General features: G+C 35.2%; 1 protein-coding gene across 7 annotated transcripts in view; it reads right to left on the bottom strand.

Moving 5' to 3' along the window:
* Positions 1-24,878, bottom strand: part of CDH8 (cadherin 8) — a 488,877-nt gene that overhangs the window by 221,228 nt on the left and 242,771 nt on the right. For all 7 annotated transcript variants that reach the window (XM_044663239.1, XM_044663244.1, XM_044663243.1 and 4 more), the window contains 2 exons: positions 8,746-8,913; positions 94-281 (listed from right to left, as the gene is read on the bottom strand). In XM_044663239.1, the coding sequence (XP_044519174.1) occupies positions 94-281; positions 8,746-8,913 (356 nt within the window). The remainder of the gene's footprint in view (positions 1-93; positions 282-8,745; positions 8,914-24,878) is intronic.

The raw sequence follows: 24,878 nt of genomic DNA, 5'->3' as shown, positions 1-24,878 counted from the left end.
TAGTGTCTTGAACTATGCTCCTGAACTAAAAAGTGTTTTAAACACAATTAATTTCTTCTTATGAAATGAATTCAAATTCTTAATTATATTTACCTTTCTCAGTCTAATAATGCCATCTTGGGCTTGGGCGTCAGAAGTGATTTCAAACAGTGCAGTCCCATCGCCATCGATGATGTCATAAGACGACCTGGCATTCTCGCCAATATCCTGGTCATTTGCTTTTACTCTTCCTATCGCAGTACCAAGAACAACATCTTCAGGGACTGAGAAGTGGTACAAACCTTAGAAACAAGGGAAAAACACTGTCCATTAAATCAGGTTGCCCCTCTCCTATCATACTTCTTCCTCTTTCCTGACCTCCTTGAGTGGATAGCTGAGATATGAGACATAAACAAACCATATTTATTCGAGCTATGTACTTAGAGAAGCATAATGTGGGAATACTTGGCTGATTCTGTGTGAATGCTCCTCTTTTCTCTTGCTATATTATCCCATCTAATGCCTGCAGGGATGTTCACTGTTGCCAAACATAAAATATTAAGCTATTTTCAGCACAGAAAGATGCAATGTGTGACACACTGCAAGGCACTTTTGAACTTACCTTTGTATTTACAGACTTGTAGCCCATTTTTGATAAAATCCAATTACTAAACTTCTGCTGTGCCCTCCAGCAAGCTGTTCAGATACATGAAAGATTTCTCTTGTTACTAAAAGTCCTCACCGCTCTGATGACCACACACCCTGCCTTCAAACCTCTCTAGACAGAATACAATTACAGTGTGTATTTATTCTTGTGTGGGGTAGAAAACTGTCTAATTAGAGGAGATTCAGGAGTCCTCCCATTCATATTTCAAAAGATACAATAACTACTTCAGACCACGAATTACTGTGTTCATTGGTTTGCCAAGGACATCTTAATGCCAATGAAAAACTAGATTCTGGGCTATAACATCTAGAAAGAAAAATCCAGGCTAGTATTTACCTGGCACCCAATACTGGCTTGGATTAGAAATAAAATGCCTGTGTGTTCTAAAGGAAGCATTTCCCTCTCTGAACCTCAGTTTCCCCATCTGTCAAATGCAGTAACTGAACTAGTTGATCTCAGAGGTAGTTTGTATTATGGACATTAATTAAATGCATTTCTCATTTCACTTGATCATCTGAGTTTGTTGCTATTTTTGTTGTTGTTAAAATGGGTTTTGTCTCATATCTTTCAGAGTCCATTTAAAATTAATTATTTCCTTTCCTGCCCACCAGTTTTCTCCCCCTGCCTCCACATAAACACAGGCACTAAAAACAAAAATGCGTGCCACTATGTTTCTTAGGTGTAAGAGGAGAGGAAGAAAATAAAGATTATTCTCCATTTGTGAATCACTTTAACTGAGCACTGGTTATTGAGGAATTTGGCTCATATTTTCCAAATCCTAAATAGCTAATCTAATTGATGCATCTAGAATGGTACAGTTGACAGAATGGTAGACTAAGTAGAGAAGACAAATTTGAATCCTGCTTTAGACATGTAATAGCCGTGTGACCCTTAGTAAGTCACTTAATAACTCAGGCTCATTTCCTTTAATTATAAAATATAAATAATCATAGCACCTACTATGAGGATTGTTCTAAGGATCAAATAAGATGTCTATGAACCTTTAAGCTCTATGTACCAATTCTATCATTAAATCTGTACCACATTGTGCTGAACTTAGCACAGTATTTCACATACATTATTTCAATTCAATAGACATTCATTAAATGCCTACTATACACCAGAATGCAAAAGGAAATGACAAACCAGTCCAGTATCTTTGCCAAGAAAATTCCATGGACTATAATGATATGCTATGGTCCATGGGGCCACAAAGAATCAAGCATGACCAAATGATTGAACAGTGACAAATGTGCCAGTCACTATACTAAGTGTGTTGAGGCTATAAATAGAATTAAAAGACAATTCCTGCACTCAAAGATCTTATAATCTAATGGGAGATATGACTTGCAGACAACTATATACAAAGAACTCTACACACAGGATGAAGAGGAAATAATAAATAGAGAGAAATCACTTAGATTGAGATGGGTTAGGGAAGGCTTCCTGAAAAAGGTGGGATTTCACTTGAGACTTAAAAGAAGCCAGCAACATCACTAGAGTGGAGGAGTGAGAACATTCCAGGCAAGAGGATCAGTCAGAGGAATTTGAATTTCACAATTATCCTTTGAGTTGGTGCTATGATTATCCCAAGCTTCCTGATGAAAGGACATGGAAATAAAGATGGTATTACCCAGCCCAGGGTCATACAGTTGTTAAGTTTCTTAGGTAGAGTTTTCCCACCTATTTCAAAACCAGCACTCCAACCACTATGGCCACCTGACTCTGAGTCTAATGGAAATTCATACCTCAGGTAAGGATAGACCTCATCCTATTCGGTTATGATTTTAATTAAGACAGACATCAAGGCAACCAATTCTTAATGAAAATGCTTAAGAGATTCTGAGAATGGCACCTTTTGAACCTCTTATTTTCTTTTTCTTTCTCATTTTTGCCTCATTTAATATTGATTTTTTCTAACAAAGGGAGTGATTTCTAACTGAATCTACTATTTCTGATTCCAAACAAAAAGTTTTTGAGGAAGAAGAGCCGCTAATTAGAGCAATAACTACATTGGCAACTTTAGATAAGTCCGGTTCAGACCTCACTCAAGCATTCATCAAAGGCATCAAAGGCAGTCTATGATTTCTCTCATTTGAAAACAGGTTCATCAACAGTGCCCCTCCATTCTTTCTCTAGAGGAATGTTTGGTTTTTTTATATTGTTAGGAATTATACCATTTTGATTTGGTGCAGTTGAACAATTGTCCTGAGCAAGTTAACTAGTAGCCACTCAAGCTTCATTTATATTTCCCTTTATTATTTACTGTGTCTGCAAACATAATTTAGGCATCATTACACCATTTCTCCCCCCTCACAAACATGAAAAACATCCCCCCAAAACTCAGAAGCAATGAAGATTGGGGAGCAATCATCTTTTACTAGAAGCAAAAAAAATGTGTATTCCTAAATAAAAGAGCTCTTTGCCCATTATCTTCCCCAGCGAGATTTGACTGAAATAACATAGTTTCAAGGTCTTCAAACATTTCATTATATCCAAAATATATCACTACACATCGTTTTGTTGACTACTGGATATAAAAGACCCCTTTGGACACTAGACATTTAGTTGACTCCTGGACAGGGCATTCTGATAAAACTTTATGTAGTTTCTAAGGATCTGTGTTGAAAGACATACTTTCTATTCTATGCTCAAATCTACTTTCAGTCCCATGGTGAGCCAGAAGCTGTCTCTCTGCTGGTGTGCTAGTTCACAGTAGCCCCCAAATGGTTTTGGTTTTCCCCTGCTACTGCACTGTGAATCATACACATCTTATCATGCAAGGAAAAACTGAGAAATCCTGAGAGAAGTGGCTAAAAGGCATCTTTTAACTTATCAAGGAAGCTAAAGATGGGTAAAATAGGACATCATAGGAGCAGTTTCAAGAGGGAAATCAAGAAAATCAGGGTAGAAATAAAGAGGAGGAAGCAAGAGGGTAAAAAAGAATTTTAAAAGAATCCAAAAAACAAATGACAATTTTGCCCAGGGATGGCCTAAACTACCCTATCCTGTCACTGCACCTCAAATCTGTTTAAGTGGTAATCAATCATCACTCTTCACTTCTCACCATTTTTGCTCAGAAATGGACATAGGTTACTGGCTAGTGTGAGTGATGATTTAATGAAAGGACAAAAACCTCTTCAAGAAGCTGGATGACCCTCACTATGTCATTTCATAGATATTGGCGATGTGACAGGCAGCTTTTTACAATGAGAAAATACTGCCCAGATATCCAAGAAAACAAGGTTCTTGTCCCAGATCAACAATGAATGAATCAATTCTCTGTTTTCACTCAAAAGAACCCAAATACTTCCTCTCTGGTCTAGTGGAATGTCCTAATTTCTGTCATTTGAGCTTCAATCTTTTGGTTTTGTTCCTTTCTTTTCGGGTTGAAAACATAACTATGAATGACTATTTTTTTAAATCTATCACATTAAAGCAATTATCTTTAAAGTCCCTTTTGGTTCAAACATTTTAAGGAAAGCTCACTAAATATGAAGCCAGGAGATTTGGATGCAAGTATCCATGTGATCACTGCAAATTCTTGTGGTTTTGGGCATGTCATTGAAACTCTTGGTTTCAGTGGCCTCATCTGATATAAAAGGAGAAAAGTGTATAATTGGGTCCTCAAAGGTGATATGAGGAAAACATGTTTACAAAAGGAAAGAACTATCAAAATATGTCAGTTTACATGTAACATATTCAATTGTTTCTAATAAAAACAGCTACGAAGAACCTAACCAAGGTTCCTGCATCCCCTCTGTCTTGTACTTGGAAATATGGACTGCACTTGCATACTAAGTTTATTGAAAAAGAGAAGTCCAATTATAGATCAATATTCATTCTGGGGGAAGCAGACTTGTCATTGGCCTTATTCTGGAAAGGTGTAAAGTCGTTGTACTCTGACTCTGGCCCCATCTAGCTCAGATTTGTGTGTGTCCTTTTACCTTCTCCATTTTCTCCATTTCAGTTATCCATCATGGGACCATAATTCTAGAATTGAAAGGGATGTCAGAGGTCATCTCCAAAAGGTCCTCTTTTTACAGATGACCAAACACACTTAGAGCAATTTACGCACACATAGTTATATGGACAAGAAACTTCAGAGGAGGGATTTATCGTAAATCCTCATGCTAAATTTTCTGCTTCCTATTAATCCCTCTTCTTGAGAACTCATTCACACAAAAATTTCCATGCTTGATAAGGTTTAGGGTTTTATTTTTCTCTAACCATGCTTACATTTTAGCAGGGAACAAAGTGTTAAGACAAAAGAATGATGCTCAGATGTATATACTAGAAGAGAGAGGAGGTATTTATTTGGGGGAAAGGAAAGGAAAAGGAGATGGTAGGGAGTGTTTCTGAAATCATAAATTATCATTACCTCTTTACAAGAGTTTTTAATGGGATTTGGTCTTAGAAAATACAGCAAAATAAAGCTGGAAAAGAGATTCTTTGCACTTATCCTGGTGCCTGTATAAGTCTAGCTATTTAATAAAATCCTTGCTAACTGATTGACTGGTTAAGAGATGAGTTCAACTCCATTTCACAGACAAGAAAACTGAAGCTCTCAGGCTACTACATTCTCCCTTGCACTGTTTTCATTTGTGTACTCTTCCTTTCCATCAGCTGCTTGGTTCACAAACAACTAGGGTCAAGCATAAAAGAGAAAGAAAAAAAGCAGACTGTACAAATGCTCATGGAGAGGCCCCGTGTGGTGGACTCAGGCCCAAAGAGCCGTCTCTTGCCATTACACTGATGTGCTAGTCTGTGAAATTCCACATAAAAGTGTCTGCATCATTAGACACATGCTCAAATCTATGGCACTCCTGCCCTGCCCTGGCTTCACAAGTGAGAAAATGTAATCCCCACTTTGCCATCCCCAGAAGGGAAAGGAGAAGGCAGAGCAATTGCATGTCTCATTGCCAGCATCTATGTCTCTTAAGCACAAGCAGGATTCCTAGTTTTAATGAGTGGCACAATCAAAGTCCGAAGGAGAAATCATACTGTTTACATGCACGTGGACTGGTAAAAGCGACTTTGCTGGAGCAAATTGGTTTCAAAGAGATGATCTCGTATGGAGATGGTGAATATGCTCTTTGTAGAATTTTCCAGATCTCTCCAAATAGAGGGAATACTTTTTGAGGGCAGGGTTCATTCTTGTTTGTTTTTAATTTCTTTTTTTCCCCTTTCCCCAAGATTTTAGCACAATGACGGGCATATAGTAACGCAGTGATGAATTCTTATTGTTGAATGACTGACTCAAAAACTGAATTATATCTTTTGTAGGCAGTATGAATGAGCTTCGCTTGAGCTCTGGTCACTCTCTCCTGGAGTGAGCGTCTATCTCATTTAGAATTGCCTAAATTGAGATTCAAATCTTATTGTTTATCAATGCCTTTTTATCCCAATTAAAATGTTTTATTCCTATTAAAATTTATTCCTAAAAAACAAAATTATTCCTAAAAAAACCAAATCTTTGTCTATCCCTCTTGAATGGAGTGTTCAGTGTTTTCAAGAGGGACTAAGAATTTTAAAATGGATTATAAATCATCTTATAACTCCTGGAATAGAAAACTATCTGAAGAATTACATCCATTTTAAAGATCAGGAAATTCAGGCTTATGGAGGTAAAGTGGATTGCTCAAGGTCACCCAGAGCTAACAAGGATCAGAGTAACAATTCAGATCTCATGACTTCTGATTTCAAAGTCCAGGATGTTTTCCTCTATACCCCAGCTGCAGACTTTGAAAAAAAATATTGTTCTCTTTAAGGAAAAAATGTCCAAGTGTACCTGCTCCAAATTAGACATCTATATTATATTATACTATTGCCTAGTCTGACCTGAATTATAAAATAAACAAAATTGAAGCATTTCCAAGGAACTTAAATTATGGTTGCCATTGGGTCCAGAATATTCATTTGTATTATCTTTATTTATATTGGACCTGGAAGTCTTCAAGCAGTGACTAGAAGGTCAATCATCAGGAATGTTCCAAAGGAGATCCCTGGCCTAGGACCAAAAGTGGTTTACAGCAATGGTGTCAACCTCAAATGCAAATTGACCCATATCCTCTAGGTCACATGTTAAATCAGTTTCAAAATATAATGTCATTTCTATTGTATTTGTCCTTATTTTTCTTCAATATTTCCTTGATTTGAACTGCTTAGGATCATCGTTGAGCCAGGACATATATTTGATATCTTTAGTCTAAAGGACCTTCAAGGTCCATTTGAACTCCAGGATTCTTTGAATCCAAAACTGCTTCATGATATGTTCAGCTAGATTCTCTGCCTCTTAAAAAGAAGAGAAAGTTGGCACAGAAACATCTCCTGCTACTCTCCTGCACAGGCAGGCATTTGGCTGCTTTGGCAGGCAGGAAGGAAGATTTTTCTCCTGAATCAAATAGTATTCCAAAACTGCATGAAGAGATAGCCAGAGACACAGAGTCTTTGAGTTGGAAGGGACCTTGGAAATAATTTTATCAAAACTTTTGTAGAAGATGTAACTCAGATTGGGAAATTGTCAATGGCTCAAACCCCCACAGCTTTAGAAGAATTAGTGCTACAGCCTAGATATTGTGAATGCTCTTCTTGTGAGTTCTCTGACCATTAAGACAGACTGCTTTCTTATTCCACCTTCCTCAAAGTCTCACACATTAAAACCAAAGAAAACTCTGAGGAAGTAAGGAGCCATTTACTACAGATATGAAAGGCAAAATCTATGAGTGTTTTCTGTGTTTTTCCCAGGGTTAAAACAGGTACCTATAGTTTATACATGAACACTTCTAGGATTCTGAGACGTCAGAGTACTAACATTACTTAAAAAGGAATATTATATTGACCATTATAATAACATCATTGATTAGTTTCACATGAATGCCAGTCGATTGAAATCATGTTACTATTTAAAAGAGAAAGCAATTTTTGTTATTTTATCATAATTTCCTGCCTTATTAAATATAATTGATCCATCAAAGAGCTTCAATTTCAGCCATGTGTGATGAAGATCACAACTAATATATTAATTCCTTTAGAATTTGGTTAATATGTTTTTATAGTCAAATAATTATAATCCCTGTGGCCAAATTTTTGTTGAAGAGCCACTCTAAATTGACCTTGTTCTCAAAGGATATAGGACAGTCCACTCATAGACCTATATCTAAAGTCTCTATAGCTTTACAGAGCCAACCAGAGCTTTTACTGAATTTTCAGAGCCCTGGAGAATCACCTCTTTGCCACAATGAGGCATAAAAGGGATTTAGTTGAGGAAAATATTAGATAATGTTTATTCTGTATTTATTTATCTATACAGTCATTTATTTATTTATGAATTGTTATTTGTTTATTTATAAATTAAAGTGAGCATTAGGAGCTACACTGATGGTTCTATGCCCAGATGTCCTTGAAGAAAACAGAGGTATTTGTCCTTCTGCTAAATGGCTCTCAAAATTCTGTAATTTTCCTCTTTTACTGTGAACTATCAATTTTTATTGATTTCATTGAGTCATCCACAAGCCAAACTTCCCTGAATCTCCCTTACTCACAATATACCCTGCTGTTTTAAAAAGTAAGATAACCAAGCTTTTTGAAACCATTTCCCCTATTTTACTCATGATTTTTAGTAAATAGTTTCAAGTGTGTTATCTTGAGGGGGGCTCTCAATCTCTTTTCTTGTTCTTTTTATGATAACTTTATGAGAACTATTTTTAAAAATCATCAAGAATCCTTTCTCCTTTGCTTCTGAGTTTATAGCTGGCTTCTGACATCTTAAGTTTTCTTGAAATCTAACTATTCTATCTATGGTATATTACTGTATTTAGATTTAAGGGTGTGATTCATTAATATATTAACCCCTAAGTATAATGTATTGAATAGCTTTTGTGACTTCTTGTGCCCCAAGTTGAACTAGAGAAGATCTTAGACAATAATGAAATTTCTTTTATTTCACAAACATAGTCACCAATGTATAAAGTGTTTTGATTATATAATTTCCAACATAGATGCCACTGCCTTACTCAATTTATTGGGCCTCAATGAACTTTGAAATACAGATGAAAGTTAAAAAATAGATGCCAGCCCAATGTAGCAATTTCACTTACTCTGTGCAAACTTTGGAGGATTGTCATTGACATCAGTGAGTGTAACGGTGAGAGTCGTGGTCCCCGACAAACCTCCTGAGTGCCCACCCATATCTTTGGCTTGGATGACCACCAGATATTCCTCTTTTGCTTCTCTGTCCATGTTGGGAAGAGCTGTTTTAATAATAGCTACAAAAGAAAAAAAACACACCAAATCAAGCCAGAGATAAAATTAGAAAACGGACCTACATGCTGATTGTTTTCATCTTTTTTGAAGCCTAAAATATATTCTCCTATCTGAAACTGGCACTAAATGATATCAGAAATAACAATTAACTTGGAGTTGGGAAATTGAGATTCTCAAGACTTCTATAATTTGTTAGTTACCCTGCCTAGGACAAATCAAATGACCTACTTAGACCTCAATTTCACCACCTGTAAAATAAAGATAATAATTATAATACTTGCATTACCTTCATCACAAGGTTATTGTGAGGATAATAGTATTTTGTCTCCTGAAAAACTTCATAATTTGCTCATTATTTATTAAATATTGTTCTCATGATCACAAGAATTACCATAGGAAAGGCTTGAGAAACATATATTAACATATAATCTCAATTTTCTCTTCTTAAAACTAAAGTATAAATCACATTAGTATCATATTTACAAAATTGTTCTGTGAGAAAAATTACAAGTAAATGATTCCTTACAACTATTATACATCTAATTTCCTTTGCAAGAGGACATAGATATACAAATAGTTAAGAGCTTTGGAATCAAATATACATTTTTGTAAAGCCCATAAGTATGTTAGAGGATTAGAGTAATATTTATAACAAATAATAATTCAATACTATAAGAAAATAATAGTGTTAAGTGAAATAGTAATTAATCATAATAATAATCTAATAGTCATACTAATCTATACTCATAATAAATGCAGTAAACATAATTTCAAAAGCTTTAAAATACAAAGAAGAAATCCAGTCAGGTGGAGAAAAGACAAAAGTATGGATCATTTTATCTGCTACTAAAGGTTCTCAAAGATGCTTTCAATGAGCTTATATAATTTCAGCATATGGTCCAATGGTTACATTTGATTACAGAAACAACTACATTAAATATCTTTGCAATAGTCTATCCAATGTGTCAGATACTGATACCAAGAAAGCAACTTGTCCCAGTTCAGTTGACATTTAAAATTTGTTGAACAAAAAGATGAGAAGGAAATGATGATGATGATGATAGTGATGATGAATAACAACGCACATATAATTTTATATTTATACAACACCCTAAAGTTTGCAAAGCACTTTCTTTACAACAACTCTCCAAGATGGGTCATGCAAGTATGATTACCCACAAATTAGTGATTAGGAATATAGGGCTCAGAAAGAGGGGATGACTTGCCTTATAATGATAATAACAAAAGTAATAGTTGCAGTTTCCATAAAATATAAGGAAATGATTATTAAAAATCTGTACTGACATGTAATCTGGAAAAAAATAAGAATTAAATTAAAAATAGTAATAGTTAATATGTTTATAGCACTTTTAGGTAGCAATAGGCATCATGGATAGTTTGTTGGTCTTGGAGTCAGGAAGATCTGAGTTCAAATTCAGCCTGAGGCACTTTATTAGTGGTGTGACTCTGGGCAAGTCACTTAGCCTCTCTTTCCTTCAATTTCCTCGACTATAAATGGGGTTAATAATAAAATATTTCTTATATAGTTGCTATGAGGATCAAATGAAATAGTATTTGTAAAGGTATTTAATAGTGTCTTATACACTTGTTGTTGTTGTTGATTTGTCATTTCAATTGTTCTAGAGTCTTTGTGACTTATTTTCTTGGCAAAAATATTGATATGCTTTGACATTTACTTCTTTAGCTTATTTTACAGATGAGGAAACCCAGGCAAACCAGGTTAATTGATTTTCCCAAGGTTACTAGAAAGTGTCTGAGGCTGGATTTGAACTCAGGTCTTCTTGATTCCAAACCCATCACTGTATCCACTGTACCATCTCTAGAGTTGTTCTTTCTGTCACATAGTAGGTGCTATACAAATGCTTATTCTCTCTCTCTCTCTCTCCCCTCCCCTTTATGGTCTGCAAAGCAGTTCACATAAATTATCCTATTAAATTTTCACAACAATTATTATGTCCATTCAAATTCGTGTTCCTGATTCTGCATCAAAGATTCCATCTACTCCGTATTGCTTTCTAAGTTATATTTGCAAGTTTGCAGTCCACAAAATGAACCGATCAAATTACCTTGCCCCATATAAAGGAAATATCACATTGCTAAACTTTAATGCTTAAACAAAGGGAAGAATATTTCTCTATTAATCAATTAATCACAAGCATAGATAAGTTTAGATTCTCCCTTAAGCTGTTGGAAATGATCTTGCACCTAAAGTGCTGGAAGAATGTTCAGGTTGGCTGAAGAAACTTGGTCACATCCTCAATAATATAGTGAGCCAGTTCAGGTCCAGGAGATTCAGATGTCTGGTGGGAAAGAGGAGACAGAGCTACCTCTAAGAAGGGATCATTTGGTGAGAGACATCATCTGAGCCTTAGCCTGGGTATTTCTCCCCCTCTTCTTTAACCAAAGAAGGAACTAGTGAACTCCAGAGAGGCAGAGGATTTGGACTTTTTCATTGGTATTTTACATTTTCTGCTTAGCATTGGCTGGTGAGAGTGTCTACATAAGAATCCAATCCAAATTGAAATATGCAAAGTAAATTCACATCTCAAGATTCATGGGAATTCAAACCCCAGAGAAAAGATACACTCTAGGGAGAGTTAGGTGGCTCAGTGGATAGAGAGAAGCATCCAGAGATGAATGATCTTGGGTTCAAAAATAGCTTCAGCTGTGTGACCCTGGGCAAGTCACTTAACCCCAATTGCCTAGTCTTTACTGTTCTTCTGCCTTGGAACCAATACATAATTTTGGTTCTAAGATGGAAGGTTATGGTTAAAAAAAAGGAAAGGAGGGGGCAGCTGGGTAGCTCAGTGGATTGAGAGTCAGGCCTAGAGACAGGAGGTCCTGGGTTCAAATCCGGCCTCAGCCACTTCCCAGCTGTGTGACCCTGGGCAAGTCACTTGACCCCCATTGCCCACCCTTACCACTCTTCCACCTATGAGACAATACACCGAAAGTTAAGGGTTCAAAAAAAAAAAAGGAAAGAAAAAGGAAGAAAACAAAAGAAAACAAAAGAATATCCTATAACCAAAGGGAATAAGAATCCTAACAAAAAGACTTCCAAGAAATCTAAGTTATCTTTTTGCCACAGGTACTTTTTCAGCTTAAGCTGAAAATTCCATAAAATTTTTATGTACTTGGGAGAAAGTGTGTCACAGACCTCTGGAGAAATGATTTGTACCAACTCTACTTACCACACCAGATTAACTAATGAGACAGCTAAATAATTTATAATAATTGATAATCAAAGCAAGAAGAACAATGGTGTGGGCTCATAATTAATAATACCACTCCACCCAACCACATCCTCTTAGTTTGGAAATACAGCTAACCTCTGAGTGAACTGATCAATGTGAATAGTATTTGGGAGAATAATCCCAGAAATGGGAAAAGATAGATAAATAGATAGATAGATAGATAGATAGATAGATAGATAGATAGATATAGATATATTTTGAAGGCTTATCTTCTGACTCCCAAAGCCAGTGCTTTCCCCTATTGCTTAAGGATTGAGGTACAGAGAATTATGACTTAGTGTCACATAGGTAATAGGAAGCAGAACCAGGTTTCCAAACTTGGTTCTTTGATTCTCAAGTCTTGTTCATTTTCCATCACACTGAATTTCCCCTTTAAATCAGCACGTTTCCTATGATCTAGGAGAAAGACAACATTCTCCTCATCCCCCCCACCAGTGAATCTATAACTGTAAAGCCCAGTCGGGAGATGTGGCACTTTCTCTGCTAGCCTTTTTTTAAAATTTATATTGTAAACCTGTTTTTTGAATCATAGGTTTTAATGAAATCATCTGTCTGCAAAAAGAGTGCAAGGAGTTCACGTCACCTAATCATTTGAGTTGTAAGAGCGTCAAGGGAAATCTAATCCACCGGGGCTCTGGGCTTTTGAAAGAAAGCTCAGAGCTCTAGGGCTCTTTATTAGACATAGAGTCGACTCTTCTTTCAGGGATTCCCATTCAGAGAGCACTCAACTGGAGGACATCACTTATTTGGAAACATTTACCGTAACTCAATAATATGCTTGGATTCAGTAGGTTGTTTCAAAAAGTAATCATATTATACTATGACTCTGTGGATTCGACCCACATTATTATATTTCTATTTGTGTTCCCCTTTATTTAAAGAAATAAAAGAGAGGAAAAAGAGGTGAAGGGGGAGAGAAGAAAAAAGAGAAAAGGAGGGCAGAAAAGAAGTTGGATTGGATTAAAAAGGAGATGGAAAAGATGAGAAGGAAAAGAAGAGAAAGGAATGGAGAGGAAAGAAGGAACAGAGAGAAAAGAAGGAAAAATGGCATGAAAAATCTAAAGCTTGAAAGGACCTTAGAGGTTATCCAATCTAACCCTTTCATTTGCCAGTGTGGACATTGAAATCAGAAGAGGAAAAAGGACTTGTCCAGACTTATGCAGCCAAGTGACAAAGTCATTCCTCAAATCCAAGTTTTCCAGAGAAGCAGGGCAAGAAAGGGGAGGTAGCAAGAAAGAAAAAAGAAGGTTTAAGGGTATAAGAGAGGGAGTAGGGGAGAAAATGGAGAGAAAGGGAACAAAGAAGAGGGGGAGGATATAATAGTAATAGAAATTTAGAAACCTACGATGTGTTTTAATAAGAAAATGTCTTTTAGCATAAAAATTATAAAGAGGTCCAGATGTCAGGAGTGTTTTAGGGGAAAATATGCATATATATATATATATATATACACACACACACACACACACACACACACACACACACAGTCTATATCTGTGTGGGTGATTACTTCATTTTCAGGGTCAGACTTTTAGAAGGTGGAGTTAGAAAATTGCTTCCTTCTTGTAATATTTCCTATGGGAAGACTGTGATTCATCTATTTTAGGTCTTATTACTCCAACCAAGGATGACCTTGCAAAGCTATGCTATCAATGCTAAAGACTGACACTGATGTAACTGGAAAATTAGATAGAGTCCTAAGGGAAACCAGCTTAAAGCATGTTCCGAGGCCCAGGTTAGGGCAAGGCATGCACCCGAAGGCCCTGAGGTCACCTCAGACATTGATCACTTGCGGTTTGCAGGGTTCCTCAATGGTCATGTAGTTACTTAGTGGCCGATAAAATCTTATTCACAGCATCCTCTCAGAAGATTCAAAGCCCTATGTCTCTATTAAATAGTTTTGAAATGAAAATACCACCATGAATAACTGAGTAGTGGAAAGGAATGTAAATTTTATATCAGGGCTTGATTTATTTGACTCAGTCAGAAAGGTTAGGGACCTCACATTCCTTGGAACAAGAGGGTTCCTTTAACTTATAAGGCTTGGTGGGATAAGTTAAATAAAGACTTAGATAAAGTCATAGATTCATAGATTTAAGAGACCTTAAAAGTCATCATGGCCAGCATCTCTATTATAATACACATGAAATAACAAAAACAACTGAGGCTTACATGTGTAGTCACACAACAAACCCATTTTTTTGTTAGTCCAAGCCCAATATAAATATAAATAATAAACCAGAGGTGTAAAACACAAGGACCACATTTTATGGTTTTGCAGTCATGTTTGACTCTTCATGACCCGGTGAACCATACTGTCCATTTTTCTTGGCCAAGACACCAGACTGATTTGTCATTTCCTTCTCCAGTGTATTAACACAAGCAGAAGTAAGTTGACTTGCCTGAGATCACACAGCTAGTAAATGTCTGAGGCCAAATTTTAACTCAGATCTTCCTTACTGCTGTCCCAGAACTCTATCCTCTGAGTCATCTGGCAGCCTCTTAGGCAAACAGCAGCTAAATGACTTGCCCAACGTCACACAGATGTTAAAGGTCTGAGACCGGACTTGAAATTAGGTCATCCTGAGAGCCCAAGTGCTCTATCTACTGAGACAGCTAGCTGCCAAGAGTATTGACTTAGAAGACCACAAATTGGAATTAAGTAAATGGTATTGTATTTTTATTTATTTTGTTCAATATTTCTTAATTTCATTTTAAAATGGTTTGTCTGAACTTGAGGATTTTACTTAACTGCCAATGCTCTCTGGCCTGAGTTTGGTACCATTGCACAAAACCATTATGGAATATGTGTTCTAAAACAATATTAGGTTACCCCTAACCTTTTAGGGGTGAGATGACTGAAGCCTCAACACTAGGATGGTCTTGTCAAAGATCACAGAGTTAAGATGAGATTTCCTAGATTAATTCATGCAGATGTGGTTCCTGACGTCATGAGGCTAGAATGAGCTTAGTCAAGGTTACTGTGCTGATGGATGGCAGATATAAAGCTGGATTTCATGGATTAATAAGTGTAGAATATTACTTATACTTATACTTATACTTATACTCCCAAAGCACAGACCAGAAGCACCAAAGATTTTTTATGAACTCAACAATAAAATGCAAACCTGTCTTATCAGCATTTAAAGTCCTTTACAATATAGTTCCAATTTATTTTCCCAGATTGATTTGGCATTCTTCTTCCTCATTCTGTGTTTTAGCCAAAGTAGTCTACTACTCCCTATTATCCAAACATATCATTCTGTCCCTCACTTCTAAGTCTTCACATAGGTCATTGACCATGCTTGGAATACTCTCTCTCTCTCTCTCTCTCTCTCTCTCTCTCTCTCTCTCTCTCTCTCTCTCTCTCTCTCTCTCTCTCTTCTTTCTCTTCCTATAATTCCTGTTTCTTAGCATCTTTAGCTTTCTTGACAAATAATCTTGAAGGCCCTGCCATAGATTAGGACTTCTCTGAGCCTCTTGCCTTAAAACTCTTTTTTCATTAACATTTCATTTATTTTGGATTTTCTTATTATTTTCTGTGTGGTTTCTTCCAAATCAAATATAAGTTCCCTGAGGAAAAGAACCAATTCATTTTCATTTTTGTTTCACTTAGGCCTACCCCAATGTTTGGCATATAGTAGTAGGTGTACAGGAAAAGCTTATAGAATTAATTAATAATGCATTAGAAGTTCAAGGAACATTTAGTTCCTCTTTAATTACCAATTATCTCCTAATGTTGATCCTTGACCTCTCTAAAGCATCTTCTTCTCCAGGTTTTGAACACCCTTTTTCCAGGTTTTGATGAATTTCTTCTGCCTTGGTTATCTTTCTCTCTGGTCATTGCTCCATCTTTTCCCCTATCTTTCATTTTCTCTCTCATTCTCTTCCCATTCTCTTTCTATTTCTTTCTCTCTCTCTCTCTCTCTCTCCCCTCTCTCTTTTTCTCTCTTTCTCTTCCCCTGCAAAAAAGAGAGTGCAATTATTTNCTCTCTCTCTCTCTCTCTCTCTCTCTGTCTCTCTCTCTCTCTTTCTTCTCTCTCTTCCTACAATTCCTGTTTCTTAGCATCTTTAGCTTTCTTGACAAATAATCTTGAAGGCCCTGCCATAGACTAGGACTTCTCTGAGCCTTTTGCCTTAAAACTCTTTTTTCATTAATATTTCATTTTATTTTGGATTTTCTTATTATTTTCTGTGTGGTTTCTTCCAAATCAAATATAACTTCCCTGAGGAAAAGAACCAATTCATTTTCATTTTTGTTTCACTTAGGCCTACCCCAATGTTTGGCATATAGTAGTAGGTGTACAGTAAAAGCTTGTAGAATTAATTAATAATGCATTAGAAGTTCAAGGAACATTTAGTTCCTCTTTAATTACCAATTATCTCCTAATGTTGATCCTTGACCTCTCTAAAGCATCTTCTTCTCCAGGTTTTGAACACCCTTTTTCCAGGTTTTGATGAATTTCTTCTGCCTTGGTTATCTTTCTCTCTGGCCATTGCTCCATCTTTTCCCCTATCTTTCATTTTCTCTCTCATTCTCTTCCCATTCTCTTTCTATTTCTTTCTCTCTCTCTCTCTCCCCTCTCTCTTTTTCTCTCTTTCTCTTCCCCTGCAAAAAAAGAGAGTGCAATTATTTGCCTTTCCTCCTCTGTTTTTCTGCTCTTTCCTGCTGCATCTAGAGTAAAAAAAAACATTCATATCTCTTATATCTTGGCTCCAAGTTTTTCCTTAGCCTAGAATTTGTTTCTGTTCTGCATCTGATGCAAGTAGTGATGCTTCACCACACCTAGGGCTCAAGTCATGGTGACTTCAGAACTAGGTTTGCAGGTAGCATGTTACAGTCAGGCAGTCAAGAAGGAAAGCCCAGGACTTGAGCTTAAGTTGGGCTATGGACTTTTATCTGAGATTGTATGCTTTATAAGGACTGAATTAAAAAAAAATGAACCTAACCCTCCTTCTTCCTCAAAGTATGAGGTCTTATAAGGAGGATTATGCTTCCCATATGTTGGGGGTATGAAATGATATATTTATGATTCTAACTTTGATATAAATATTCCTTTAAAAGCTTAATAAAAATAGTGGATATTTCTCCTTTTCATGCCCACTAACAGTCGGTATATCCTGAGGCTCTGTATCCTTTCTTTTGATGATCTCATCAACTCCCATGTGTTTAATTATCATATCTATGCAGATGATTCCCATATCTATTTATCTATTTTTAATCTCTCTTGAGCTCTTGTCCCATACTACCAACTGTCTATTGCACATTTTGAACTAAATGTCTTATAAACATCTCAAACTCAACCTGTCCACAAGGGAACACACTTTCTTTCAAAACACACATATCTTCCAAAATTCCCTCTTACTGTTGAAGAGCTCATTATCTTTCCAGTAATCTGGGTTCAAAATCATAGTACCATTCCTCTCTCCCTCTAAAACCTTGACTTCTACCTCTGGAAGCCACAAGGTATCTTCCTTGAAATATGCACACTATGCCACAATAAGAGTGCATACTCCCTCACCCCTCATTTATGTTATTTTCCTCCATTTCAGCCCAGCGTCCAAAAGGGCAGGAACTTCTTTGTTTTTGTTTTTGTTTTTATTATTTGTATCCTCAGTGCTTAGAAAAACATCAGGAACATAGACAAATTTTAATAAATGCTTTATCCATCTTCAGTTCCTCATTCTTGATTGAATAAAATAATCTAATAGTTGTTTGAGTTGAATTGAATTGCAGCATCTTTTTCATATGCTTTCTTTTCTTCTTTTACACAACTATCATGATAGTTCAGGGCCTCCTAATCTCTCAAGCACACAAATAAAATAATCTCCCCTTTGGTTTTGTTGCCTTGTTTCTCTCTATTCCAGTCCATCATTTACCAAACTGCCAAAGTGACTTTCCTAAAGCACAGTTCTAATCATGTGACCACTCCCCTCAATAAAGGGGAATATCTACTTATTAAATTTAGGATCAAATATTAAATCTATTCTTTGGCATTTAGAATTCATCACGTACCGCCCTATTTTTCTCATCTTTCCAAATTGGCTTTTATCATAGTTACTCCTCTTCAAAAATTCTATGCTGCTATTCTGACTCCCCAGGAGAGTATTAACCTGGAGACCTAACTCACCATTTGGCTGCCATGTCGGATTCCAATTTCTCCTTGACAACAAATAAGTTTATATAAAGTTTCACGAGTGCTCACTTTTGAAAAATATGATTAGCTAATGGGTACAGCTTTTGCCACTTCTGATTACTACTTGGATACTCACTTTCCCTCAGCTTTTTCAAAATATTTTCTCCTGATTCTTCTACCTATCTAACTCATCTTTTCTGTCCTTTGGAGAATCATCATACAAATCACATCTTTTATTCTACATTATTGTCTAGGGTTCTGCCCTAAACTGTTTTTCTTTTTCTTTTCTATAGCCTGTGTTGTTTATCACAATATTCTTTGATCTTGAGCTACAACTGCTCTGAATTAAAAGAAGGAAAGAATGCATATGAATGAAAATGTTCATAGCAACACACTATTATTATAATTATAGTACAGACACAGAAACAGACTTCTTGCTGTGGTATATTCTTATTCAGTCCTCTCTAGCTCTTCATGACCCCATTTGACATTTTCTTGACAAAGATACTGGAGTTGTTTGCCATTTTGTTCTCCAGCTCCAGCTCATTTTACAGATGAAGAAACTAAGGCAAAGAGGGTTAAGTAATTTGCCCAGATCTTAGCCAGAAATGGACTGAGGCTAAATTTAAACTCAAGTCTTTCCAACTCCCAAATCAAGGACTCTATCCACTGTGCCATCTACCTTCCAACAAAAGCAAATTGGGTGTCCATCACCTGAGGGATGTCTGAAAACATAGTATATATATTTTAAACACTTTCTTTTTTTTGTTTGTAGAATTGATACCAAGTATCAGTTCCAAGGCAGAAGAGAGGAAAAGGCTAGGAAATTGGGGAAAAGTAATTTGTCCAGGGTCACACAGTTAGGAATTATCTGAGGCCATATTTGAATCCCAGACTTCCTTTCTCTAGGCCGTGGGTTTCCATACATTAAGTGATCTAGTTGTTCTACTTAGTATAATAACATAATGGAATACTATCTCTCTAAGAATTTTCAAATATATCATTTCAAACAATCTTTTAAGGTTCTCTGCCAAACATTATATGTATGAAGTGACACAGAATGAACTAAGACCAAGAGAGTAATTTCCACAATGACCACAACAATGAAAAGGAAAACAATTGGGAAAGACATAAGAGCTCTGATCAATGCAATTTCCAACTTTGACTCTAGATGAATGATGATGAATTCTTACCTCTTTGCCAAGAGATGATGGATTTGAGGTACAGATAAGAAATACGTTTGAAGACATTTTAATGCATATTTAGTGTAATTTTTCTTTTTTGTTAAAAGGCAGTTTTATTTATTCTTATTTTGGAACAAGAGCTTTGGGTTGAATAAGAGGATAATTGATGATGGTATATCCTATAATTTCCCCCCAAAAAAGTATCAATGAAAAAAAATTAAATACACAAAAGAAGACATAGATTAGGATAATGATGTTAAAACTAACTCATTAGATTTAATATAGACAATATATTTTAAGTCATCTGCTTATGATAGAGTTTCATAGAATTCACATAATCATTATTTTCATGTTTTTGTATGAAAAAATATTCACGTGTGTTGATTTTTTGAATTTCAAAAAAATCAATGAAAAATAAATAAAAATTAACCTACTATACATGCATTTATTACTATTCTTTGTAGATAATTACTAAATCTTTATCAAGCTTTCATTTCCCTCCTGATATGTAGCCCTGCATTACCTAATGCCAGTGGGAAATCTCCACCTGGGTGTCCAATAAGTATCTCAGACTCAGCATGACTAAAAAGTAGCACATTGGTTTTATAACTAAATCCACCCCTTCTATTAACTTTCTCATTTATGTCCAGGGTACCAGTATACCTCTAGTCTCCTTGGTTCACAACCTAGTAGAAATTTGATGGGAATTGCTGGGAGACAATGTCAACTCAACGCTTTCTCCTTCCCCCATGTCCAATAAGCTGGCAAGACTTGCTGAATCTATCATCACTTTTCTGGTATCCAACTTCTTTTTACTCACATGACCTCTTTACTTCTTAATTATGCAATTAAAAGAGCCTCTTAATTGATTTATCTACTTACATTCTCTCAATCTTCCACCAAACTGCTACCAAAATGATGTCCCTAAATTATGAGTCTTTATTGCTCAAAAAACCTCAGTGGCTCCTTATAGCCTCTAAGATAAAATATAAACTCTACTATTTGACATTTAAAACCATTCACAACTTGACTCCACCTTGATTTACCATTATTATATTTCCCTGCCAAGGATTATACATTTCAGTCAAATTCATGCACTTGCTTTGCCTGTATCCTAGGATCTATAACTTTCCTTTGTGACTCTGTATTTGTTGTCACTCCCACCTCCACACCTAGAATATTCTCATCCTCATTTCTGCTTCTTAGAAGGATCAGCCCTCCTGAAATTTCTACACAGGTCTTTCTAATGTCCTCATCATTAGTCCTTTTTTTCCTCTCTGAAATTACTTTGTATTAAATTGCAATATGCTTTGTATTTAGTTAACTGATGATGATTTTCTGCCAGTAGAATAAAATCTCTTTGAGATCAGGAATTTTTCTTTTTCTTTTTTTTTTTTTTTTGGTCTTTGAATCATCAGCTTCTTCCTATTAAGGTGTTTTGTTTATGTCAGACACTCAATAAAAATTCTTGTTAAAGCATAACCTTAACGAAGAGATGAGGAGATTTCATTCCCTGCTTTGTTATAGAATTGAAGAAACCATGTGTGTGAAGAAACTCTAGGTCTACCAATGATGATTGACCAAGTGCAGGTGATCCCACTATGCCCCGTTTATTTTTTCCCTTTTTATTTTTTTATGGGCAATATTCAACAAGCCTAATGTCTCAATAATTAGGCAGATGCATAACCTGATACAGTGGAAAAAATACTGCACCTGAAGTAAGGAAGAACTGAGTTCAAATTTGGCCTCAGACATTTTAGGAAGGCTGTTAACAGGGATAGGTGAACAACAACAACGACAACAATAAATACAAACAGAAATGGCAATGATTCTTCAGTTCATCTGAAATACTCATGAATCAGAGCTGACCAGTCTTGATTTAAATCAGCTTTTCCTGAAATTGTTTTCCACTACTAGAGCAAGGAATCTGTCACACAGTTATCATTCTGAGATTCAGTTCCCTGCTGATGATGCACAGATCCGTTTGATTCTCTCTCCTATTTTAAAGAGATATTTTTAGTTCTTATTTTCCCAATCAAATGCAGATTTTCCTGGTGCAGAAGTTTATGAAGTTAAATCCTTCTCGCACCAAAGTTCTTATCAGTTTTGAACATCTGTTCAGCATGAGTCATCCTTTGGGGATTACTTCTGATTATAATCCAATTTTGTCATCTCCAAATTTTAAAATTTGTATTTTTCCTGTCCCATTGTCTTTGGCATTATCTTTTGAGAGGTTATTTTGTATTCTTCAAGAAGCCTTCTTTTTGTGATTTTTCATGATCTCTCCAGATTGAAGCCTGTGGCTTCATGTGAAAGATATGAAGATGTTGATTAAGTCTTTTGTTATTTCAAAGGCTGATTACTGTAATTCACTCTTCTTGGGTCTCTAAGATTGTGCTGTTCAGAGATTGCAGTTGATGTAAAATGCTGTGCTAGGCTTCTCTTTGGAATAAGACTTGTTGAGCATATTATCCTAGTTATAAAACCACCTGCTATGTTAGCCCTAAAATCCCTCATAGCTTCCAAGCATGGTTGTTGACCTAATCCCTGGGAATTATGAGCTCAACTGCTTTCGTGAATCTTGTGAATGAATCTAAAGTCAGGTTTTCTATCTCAGTGGGGGCCCTTATTGGAGAATAACTATAATTAGTGGAATATGGCTAGAGGTTGTGAATGACTCAATATAATCTGTCTCCACTATTGGGAAAAAAATCCCAAAAGGCTGTCCTGTCAAGGTAAATCAGTTGCAGCTTTTACGAAATATGAAACAATATATTTTATCAATTAAAGCCCAAGTTAAAGAGTGACCTACCATGGAATTTTAAATTATAATGAGATCTAGAGATGTCCTCTTTCAAACTTTTACTTTAATTTTTTTAAACAGTGAAATATTTTCCCTATAAATTAGTTATATTGTCCACTATAAAATTCTTTGACTACTTCCAGAAAACCATCCTTTAAAATAGAGAGAAAAAAAAGAGGAAAAATAATTCCTCTCAACTAACCATATTATCAATTAAAGTCTAACATAATATATAATATTCTATGCCTGTAGTACCCTACCACTACAAAGAAACATGCAATGTTGTCTTATTCTCTTCTTTAAGCCTGAGGTTGGTTATTATAATTTTGTAACACTCAGTTTTAGTTGTTGCAGTTGTTTTAATTTATGCTGTTGTAATCTGTGCATAGATTGTTTTCCTGGTTCTACTTACTTCTCTTTGCATAAATTCTTAAAAGTCTTTTTATACTTCTCTGCATGTTCATCACAGACTGAAATTATCACTTTTTTAATCTAACAAATATTTATTCTCTGCCTCCATCTGCCTTTCTTCACAGAGCTAGGTGGCTCTGTGGATTGAGAGCCAGGTCAATAGATGATTAGTTCTCATTCAAATATGGTCCCAGATACTTTCTGTCCAAGTCACTTAATCCAGCCTTGCCTAACCTTTGCCACTCTTCTGCCTTAGAACGAATGGGTTCTAAGATTAAAGGTAAGTGTTTAAAAAAAAATGAAAGAAAAATAAAACAGAACCAAACATTTGTAACGAATATGTATAGGAATTCAAAAACAGATTCTCATAATGTACCATGTCAAACTTGTGTCTAATACTTCATGTTTAATTCATCATCTCTTCCAAGAAATTTGTAGCTTTCTTTGTCATTGGTTGTCTGGAATTATGGTTTGTATTTGGTGATCGAATTTCTTAATGCTTTCAAACTTCATTTTTATAATATTGTTATTGCATAATACTTTTCTTGATTTTTCTTGCTTTGATTTTTTTAAAAATAAGTCATTGCTTAAATCATTTCTTATGATATGAGATTACTCTATCCTAGTAATGCAAAATAGTCTCTTTAGCTAGTTCTTATTTATAAAATCCTGTTAAGTGTATATGCCAAATTTTATTCAGACATTTCCTGATAGATAAACATCTACTTTTTTTTTAACATTTTTTCTACCATAACAACATTCTATTTTAAATATATAGAAGAATTTTGGTTGTTATCATTAGTGATACCTTTGGGTTACATGACTAGCTGTGAAATCTCTGGTATGAAGAGTATGAGCAGTTTAATAATTTTCTTCTCATAATTCTAAGGCACTTTTAAAAGTGGTTTGGCCAATAAATAACTCCATCAATAATGCATCAGTGTGTTTTTCTTTTCCTTTCTCTCCAACATTTCTATATCTATCTCATCATATTTCCCCAATTTACTGGGTTTGAGATAAAATCTCAAAGATTTTTTTCATCTGCATTTTTGTTTTAGCTATCTGTAATATTCTTTCATATGACTGTTAGTGGGTTGCAATTCTTTTGATACTTGTTAGTTCAACCTTTTGGTCTTTGTGAACTTTTTTTGTTTTTATTTTTATTTGTGAATTATCCAAATGTTTTATATATGAGCCTTGTAAGAGATGCCTGGTACATTTTTCCTCAGTCAGACAAATCCTTTCTAATGTTGATTTTGTTTATGAAAAAGTCTTTTCAATTTCACATAATTAAAATTGTCTAATATATTTTTTTAGATAATTCCCACTGATTGTCATGGACTCATGTTTGGTCATTTGCTCAATATTGTTGCATATTACAATTTTGTGATTTGCTTCTCTTGTACTATAAATTCTTATGATATTGTATTTAATATTTAGATGACACCTATTTTGAATGTATTATGGAATACATTATAAGTAAGATATTGTTGTAAAGCTAATTTAGCCATAATACTTTCCAGTTTTCCCCCAAATTCTTGCCAGATTGAGATATTTTCAGCTTTTCCCTAGTTCAATTATTTCTAATTATTCATAGTCTAGTCTGTTCTACTAATCTATTTATCTATTTTCATCAGTATTAATCACTATCAAATGATTATGAGATTTAATACTTTATAAAAGAATCTCATATTTAAGAGTGAGATTCTACTTTCACTTAAAATTTTCCCTTTATAAGTCAAAATATGAATTTGACCAGCACCCTATAGTACTACTTTTTTAAAAACACTTTTTCAAAATTATAAATCCATAGAATCCAGTTTCCATTCAATCAGTTTATAAGAGAAATACACTATTACATAGTGTCAGAGCAAAAAAACGAATTTCAACATTTTACATATGTTTGGGTTTAAATCAAACTGTATTTTAGAGCTGGTTAAACTACAAAGGAGGTGGATAAGTTAGGAAACTCTCTTTCCCTACTTCTATCTTAGTTTCTACCTCTGTAAAATAAGAAGTCTATGGTAGATAAACTTCAAATTCCATTCCAATTCCAACATAGGATATTCAAACATTATATGTTCTTTCCAAATTGGTCATTCTACATCTCTGTTATTATTGTGTCTAGCACTTATAATTCTATGCCAAAATTACTTT

This window comes from Gracilinanus agilis, chromosome 2 (genome assembly GCF_016433145.1).
Source record: "Gracilinanus agilis isolate LMUSP501 chromosome 2, AgileGrace, whole genome shotgun sequence".
NCBI classification, from domain to species: domain Eukaryota; kingdom Metazoa; phylum Chordata; class Mammalia; order Didelphimorphia; family Didelphidae; genus Gracilinanus; species Gracilinanus agilis.
The sequence above is the reverse complement of the archived record's forward strand: the minus strand, read 5'-3'. Positions and strand labels throughout refer to the sequence as shown.